General features: G+C 37.4%; 1 protein-coding gene across 2 annotated transcripts in view; it reads right to left on the bottom strand.

The window, feature by feature from the left end:
- Positions 1-8086, bottom strand: part of tomm34 (translocase of outer mitochondrial membrane 34) — a 23911-nt gene extending 15825 nt beyond the window's left edge. The window contains exons 1-7 of one of the 2 annotated variants that reach the window (XM_080890365.1): positions 7859-8086; positions 6210-6359; positions 3243-3342; positions 2793-2945; positions 2020-2192; positions 1662-1809; positions 367-493 (exon numbers count right to left, since the gene is read on the bottom strand). In XM_080890365.1, the coding sequence (XP_080746491.1) occupies positions 367-493; positions 1662-1809; positions 2020-2192; positions 2793-2945; positions 3243-3342; positions 6210-6339 (831 nt within the window). In that variant the 5' untranslated portion in view covers positions 6340-6359; positions 7859-8086. Of the gene's footprint in view, positions 1-222; positions 494-1661; positions 1810-2019; positions 2193-2792; positions 2946-3242; positions 3343-6209; positions 6360-7858 lie in introns of those variants that run through there. The other variant, XM_080890364.1, reaches the window with a different exon arrangement.

Here is an 8086-nt window from a genome sequence, read left to right as displayed (position 1 = left end):
TACTCAAGGCAATGGAAGAGGAGACACTGATAATTGGATGTCTAGATAAAAATCACGTTGAACAATATGAGGTGGAAATGAAGAATCGACTCTCTTCGTGTCTTTTTGACAACTCAAACCTCCAAACACTGACTTGAGCTTTTCACTGCATGTAGCTGTGAGTGCCGAGCTTACTGTCTCCTCTGTGTGTTTTGACTACTAATGAGGAGAGACTGTCAGGGGAAACGCTGGTAATTATCAAGGCAGGAAATGCTTTTTATTTTGTCGCTTAGCTTGAAAACCTGCAGACACTTTTGAAACTAACGTCTGATTGCGCTGTGTGGGAATCAGAAGCTGGAGCGCGGTGATGAAGACTCGTGCTCTTACCTTGAGTTCCTTGTGAGCCTGAGCCCTCCTGTAGAGAGCCTTGACATTGTTGCTGTCAATCACCAGTGCCTCGTCACAGTCTCTGATGGCGTCTCTGTACTGCTTCACTGACAGGTAGCACAGCGCCCTAATCACACAACACACAGTAAACCACATTTAAAACATCTGGGCGCATCTTTATTTATTTGAAGGTCCAGTCAAACAATAATGTTGCCATGATGTATTAATTATCAATCTAAAATGCTTCACTACATGTATAACACTCTGTGATCAGAGCACTCCAAAATGGATGAATCTGAATTTGTATTTATTTTCAGGTTCTTCAAGATTATTCATTTTTTTGTCTAAGCTTTTATTTGACTGACACACCTAAAACTTTACCTTTAAATGCTTTCTAGCCTCTTCATTTGTTCATTTGTTACTGAAATATTTTTAAATGTGAACTCCATTTCAACGAACTCTTTAAATAATATCCAGCTAAAGTGTTTTTTGTTTACTTTTTAATTTATATTTATCTTAGTCCAGGGCCATCATGTGATTCAGACTGATTCTTTACCATTCATTGTCAGAAATCCACATTAAGGATCCTCCAAAGAAAATATAACAAGCTAAGGGGCCGAATTCATGTCACAGTGCGGCAGAGAAATAGAGTCCCGGCATTTCTTTAATATTTTTTTTTGTGTTTGTTATTGTTTTCTAGTGCTACTGTGTTATGTTTACTCATGTCAAAAAGTCAGGAAAGACTTAAGTGTAAAGTAATATCTGTGTACTGAGCTAATGATTTTAGCATTTTTGTCCAGTCACGCAGAAAAACATGACTCATCTACTGTGCAACAGCAGTTAGTCCATATAAGCTACAGCTTGCAAATTTCCATCAGCCACTAAAAAACAGGCTTAATAGGCAATGGGCATTACACAGAAACTGCCCAACATAGTACAAATGCCTCCTGATTAAATAAAGCAACAATATTAAAGCAGAGAAAAGTTATCAAAACAAAAATCTTAAAATGTATATTATGAATACCATGTCATCTTTAAAGTTTTCATAGGTATGCAAATCCCTTTAACACAGTTTCAACGATATTGAAATCATCCACCTTTGTGAACATATTACTATTCTTATATAGTCAGGTTTTTTTATAACTGCCAAAGCTATATTTAGCTAAATCTGTAGGAGTCTTTATTTTATAAACAAACAAAAACAGGACCAAATAATATATGATGGTTGATATATTCGTTGGAGCAATATTAAATACAACACTGCAGAGACACAGGTGTTGATGATCAAGGCTCACCGGTTGGTGTAGGTGGTGACTTCTGTAGGGTTGTGTTTGAGGCTCTGGCTGTACTTCTCTATGGCCTTCTTGTGCTCTCCTTTCTTCACCAGGGCATTGCCTTCTTCTTTTAAGGCCTGAGCTTTCTTTATCTCTTTATCACTGGGAGCTGAGGAGAAGGTAAGGAAAAGGTGGGGGGCATAAAAAAGAGAGTTTGAATATGATAATGCTGCTCCGTCTCTAAGTAACTTTTAAAAAAATCCAATGAATAGTTATGTTTTCATGAAGCTGGTCAACTCTTTGACACTAACAAGGAACTCAGTCAATTCAAATCAATAACATAATTTTAAATAACATAATTTTTCATAAATCTATGTACCAGGTTTTTTTGTTTGCGTTGTGCCATTCTGCTGAGGTGTTGGACTTTGTTGGGTGACATTGCCTGCAGACTTTTGGGCAAGTTTTTCCTTCACAGACAGAGGAACTGTGGGAATGGGAGGAAGCTTTTCTCTCCATGACGGACCGTCTGTCTCTGTGAGTGCCTTTGTCATCCTGAGAAACAGTACAACAGTGACAAGAATGTGAACAGAGAAGAAGCTGAAAAACAAACTTTTTGTGCTTCTGCCCACAAGTTCAGGTTCTGTTCTTGAACTATGGAACCAAGGAGTCAACACTTTTACTTTTAGAGATACTGTGAAGACACTTCTGTTAATGTATTTACAAATACTCATGTGTAGGTCTAATGTCAGGTCTGTGTATTTTCATTATGGTTTCATAATCTCTTTCTTGGGGACGGGGGATTACAGAACAGTGTTTAAAACCTACAACAGACCAAGAAGATGCATAAACCATCTGTTTTTTTAAACCTCCTAAAACAGATATTTCTGTACTGATATTTCTGCAAAACTGTAAATTGTAAAGTGTAAACTGGTTAGATTTGTTTATTTCGATCTGGAAAATCAAACTCGGAAACAACTGTGATTGGTCTACTTGGCAGTAACATGCCATACAAACACAATATGTTGATATTGTTCACAGTGCGATTGGAAAGGCTCGTATTAAGGTACTGCAGCTATAGAAACTCAGAGATGGTGAATATTATATTGTAAGCTAAAATATAACCATCACTCAGCTAGCTAACAGACAACATACCTGTTGGTGCCATCGTGAGCTGCTGCTATGTTGCAGTCAATCTGTAGAGCAGTTTTGTAGTCTACGTAAGCTTGCCTATAACGCTCCAGAGCTTCGGAGGCAGCAGCACGACGAAGCAGAGACTTCACATTGAACTGGGATAACTCCAGAGACCTGAAAGAAAACATGTTAAAATCATAATTTAGATAATATTTTGATAATGAACAGGCTGAAAATGGACGTATCGTCATTAAAAATTTAACAATAAGTTTAATGGACAAAACTACAGAAGTCAATATACAGAACAGAACAAAACATTGCTTTTATTTCATGTACTTGAGCGTCTCCCTTATGTTACATTACCAAAGGTTGGATGTTCTCACACAATCAAACACCCCAAATAAGAAAATCAGGGTGTAAGATCTGAGGAAAGAAAGATGCATGAAATCCAAATTGCAACATCACACTCACATATTGCAGTCTTTCACACATTCCCCACAGTTGCCATCCTTCAGGTAGCTGGCTGCACGGTTTGAATACAAAATGGACAAATCCTCTGGATTCCTTTTACCTTAACAGGAAGAAAACGATGTGTTTAAGAGCAGATCGTCAAACAACAAATAACCCTATTAATCTGAAGACATGTGCAACTGTTAGAAAGAAAAAATTCATTAAATGACCAGAAAACACAAATCACACAACACAGCATTGTAGTGTTGTCAAGCACATTGTAAAATATTTTTAAGTCTTAAGTCTCTACTTGTTGCAACATGGCATCAATTCTCAAAAACTGCTTTGCTGTTCCCTGATGCTACAATAGCCATGTTAGAAACTGCGACTAGCGAGGAAGATGAGGGATTTGATACAATTTAATGTTGCACTCAATTCTTATAGCATTTTGCCTGTACTGTAATACTAAATACTAATTGCAGTACTAATTGCACTTATGTGTGCAGCTCTGCACACATAAGTGGAGGAAGCAGATAGAGAGACTACCTAGACTGAGTATATTCACTTGGGATGTCAGTGTACACACACTGATTTTCCCCAAAGAGGTTTTAGTCAGAGCCAATGGAAAGGAAGAAGAAAATAAAAGAGCACTGGTTTTACATTCATATGGGTTTCATTTTATTGTTTAAGACCTTTTTTACTAAATATCTTCTGCTGCTCCCTTATTCACAAGGGGTCACCAGAGCAGGTAGCTTTGCATATTTGTTTTGGCAGAGTTTTATGCCAAAAGCCCTTCCTAATATAAACCCACAAGCAAACTGTCTCTTGCCAGCGCAATAGCGCAAACTCTGCAGTATTGCACTATGGAGCCACTAGGACAATTTTTTGTATGTCAGTTTAAAAAAGAAGAAGAAGAAAAATGTAGGGATGGGAATTAAGAACCAGTAATAGGTTCCCAATAATTCAATTCCTTGGAATTGTTGGTCTGCTTGCCTATTGATCCTGCTTATCTGTGTGCTGGAGGAGGAAAATAGCGGTTCAGTCTACAGCATGTACTTATTTTTATTGCACAAAAGGATGAGAGTGCAAACTACATCCAACACAGAAACAACTGCATTATGTTGCTAATACAACTTTGGCCCTTTGCAAGCATACTAACACTAAGCTAGCCAAGGACCCAGAGTGATGTTAAAGCTGAGTAAATACCAACCCCTGAACTCAAACCCTGAACTTCAACAGGTAAAAAACGGATGAGCAGTCAGGCTGCAGCCTCCGTTTCTACTTCTATTTTTATGGAGAAACACAAAAGTAATGTAATGTTTCTACAGTAGAATCATAATCACTGTGAAGTAGGGCTGCCACGATTTGTCGACTAGTCACGATTACATCGACTATCAAAATCGTCGTCGACTGATTTAATAGTCGATGCGTCGTTTGAAGCTTTGTAAGATCACAAAAGACGCAGGAATAAGTGGCAGGATTTAAGAGTGTAATAACGGACTGAAACAGAAGATGGCAGCATTGCATGTACAAGGATGTCAGCTACCGTTAAACCCCGAAGAAGAAGAAGCAGCTGTGTCCCAGAATTCATAGCGCGGCCCAGCGCAGTTTCCAACAATGGCGGCAGCTAGTTAGTTTTAATGTTACTCTTATTATTCTTTCTGGGTCACAAAATAAACGTTTAACATATTTTCAGGCGAGAATGTAGCTGTGTAAACCTCAAATATCTGCTCAGTTTATCAGGACACCACATATTTTCAAAAGCGCTCCGACGTTTTCGGAGACATCTGTTACCCACTAGCTCGTTAGCGAGCCGGGGGCTAGGCTCACTAGCGCCGTGAGAACACCGGACTCCCCGCAAATCGTTTTCAAACCCACCGCCGTCTTTCGCTACTCAGGTTAAATATATATGAGTCACTTAGATAACTTAAAATGTTATTGTTTGGCTTTTTTTTTTTTTAGTATTTTATTTGTTCCTGAGTAAATCAGTTTGTCTGAGATTAAAGTTATAGTTTTTACACAGCTGAATAAACGTCAAGCAGACAACTGATTATCAGAAGTGTGAGATGCTCCAGAATATACTCCAGTGTCCTGTTATATTTTAGATAGCAAGGAGTTTATTAAACTTCACCGAAACAATCTGCAAATTTCATTAAAATTTAATAAACTATCATCTTGTCTTTATTTTTAGTTAGCACAGACCTTAAACACTTAAAGCTGTAAGCTAATGATAGTTATATAAGAGCAGATGCTGCTGGTGCAATAAGCTGTAGTTTTACGTCCAATGGATGATGATCTGATTAGTCGACTAATTGCAAAAATAATCGGTGACTAGTCGACTATCAAAATAATCGTTTGTGGCAGCCCTACTGTGAAGTCTTCTTGTGCTAGTTTTCATCTTTGCTTTGTGTTCATAACTGAATACTAAGAGAAAGACTGTATGTGTGTCAGCATTAGGATTGGGGTTTTTGTTGAGGAACAGGAATGTGCCAGTAGGTTTATACTGTTAACTGGTAACTATCAGGTCATTTTACAGTAGTGAAATGTTAAAGTAATGAAGGTTATGAGCAAAGAATACTTCACTACTTCCTCTTGGGAGTAGTGAAGTACTACATTACAAAGTACTGCATTTCTTTTAAGAAAAGTGTTCTGTGTAATATATCTTTTGAGTAACAACCTCAATACTGATCAACAAAGAGGGGAAATACCTCCAGCATGCACACACATTTGACCACCACATGCAATTAATCTGCATGAATTTAATGTTTTTGGATATGCTGCTTAATGATGGTGGTGAGTCTCAAAGGAGCCAGTGAGAACCGAATGAGAAGACAACATGAACCTCTAATGGAATTGGAACCACTAAATTGATCAATTTCCATCCCTAGGAAAATGCAGATTTATATCAAATAAGGTCACAGGAACATAAAACGTACTTCACACTCATTTCTCGGTGAAGTGTATGCACGCTCAGGTTATAATACTTACTGTTCTTCTCCAGCGCTTTGATTGCCTGGCTGTAGAGATTTGTGGCCTCGCCATATTGGCCTGTCTTGAAACATTCATTGCCAGCTTGTTTCAGCTCAGCCCAGGACTTGGACTTCTGTTTTGGTGGCATGTCTTCTTGCTGGCTCCTACCTAGAATGATACAGTAATGGTTGGTTTATATGTGGATTAAAACATCAGACAATTCAAATGTAACTGAAATGACTCATCAATAAAATACTGGATTTCTATTCATACAAAGGAATAATGTGGACCTCGCCACCTCTGTGTGGTGGCTGAATGAGGCACGTGTTTCTACAACAATTTTGTAAAGAAAGAAATTGATATATTAGTTGTTACACACAGCTTTGTTTATGTGTCAGTCAAGAGAAGCTTGTATCTATATTTTTTGTCAAAGATGCTTCTTCATTGTTTTTTTATTTTTATTTTGTTACTGTATTCACCAGTGTTGGTCTGAAACGGACAATTAACCTGAAAAATGTGTGAAATTATTTTGACAATTAGTTCATCATTTTTTAAGTAAAACTAGAGGGAAAAAAATACTTTTTTAGAGATTTTAGTTTCTCAAAGAGGATTTTCTCCATTCAAAACTAGACAATTGTCTTCGGCTTTTGTTTTGTGCTGTAGAGAAACTGAAACAAAATGTCACAACAAGCCATATACTGAAAGTAATCACTACTTATAAAGTATATATTTTATCATCACTTCAATATAAAAAATTGTACCATAAGCACACCATGAGACTGCCTGATTAACACTAAATCACAAGAGTAATTTTAATTACCAACACTATATAGTCACATTCAGATGCAGGCAATTTTAGATTGACTAACAAGAATATATATCAAATAGCTTTGCTTAGTGCACAGAGGCTTATTTTTGTTTGAGGCCACTGGCAGGGCTGTAAATTAGAGAATTTTCCAAATCTGGAATTAATATAAAATATCTTGTCTAATCTTAAAAAAAATTTTCAATTAGTTACACTGTACAACAATTAAACAATTAAGTTGAAGTCATTTTTTTCTTGCAGTGGTGCTTTATGTTCTCTTCCACATGCCTTTACTTTTTAACCAATTAATTAATTAACATGGTGTCCACAAAAATGTATAGAGTGAAATCCTGCACCCAGCTCTGACATATAACATATGTCATATGACATATAACCACAAACCAATAAAAATACTTTCCACTTTCAGCTTCTGTAGCCTTACTACAACAACAATAATAATAATAATAATAATAATACTGAGATTTGATGGCAGCTAATAGTTTGCACTCACATATACCACAGGCTTAACTTAAATCAGTTAAGCCTCAGGTTAAAAACCCCACACCAAATTAACAAACCTGCTCATCTAACTGTAAGCTAATCTGGTACCTAGCCGCTAACAGTTACACAGTCATATTCTGTTCATGACATTTTCTCCAAACCATTACTTAAATCCTACTTTCAAAAAGAGCCACAACTGAATCTTGTTTCCTCGAGATTTTGCTTAAAAACGCGTCTTACTCCCACTCTTTCTATGCGTTAACTCGCTAGCTAAGTAATGCTAACTCGTGTGGGTTTTGAATGGTGTTTTATGGCAGCTAACATAGCGTAGCATAGCTTTGCTACTATTAGCATGTCTTACCGGCTGCTCAGTCTGAGAGATCACAACGAGGAAGTTCCCCTCTTCACAAACTATCTGTTGCCCTTATGAACGTTGCTAATAATGGCATTACTCAGTGCATGTATGTTGTCCCGGTGGCTGAGACCCACACTCTGCCTGGGTAGAGTTTAGTACAGGGGGAGGTATATGGAACTTGCCGGCAGTCTCTAGTAACTTCTCAGTTTGCGATATCGGTTTCGCTTCGTTTTA

This window comes from Rhamphochromis sp. 'chilingali' (assembly GCF_963969265.1).
Source record: "Rhamphochromis sp. 'chilingali' genome assembly, chromosome: 9".
Taxonomy (NCBI): Eukaryota; Metazoa; Chordata; class Actinopteri; order Cichliformes; family Cichlidae; genus Rhamphochromis; species Rhamphochromis sp. 'chilingali'.
This window is presented reverse-complemented; position numbering and strand designations above follow the sequence as displayed.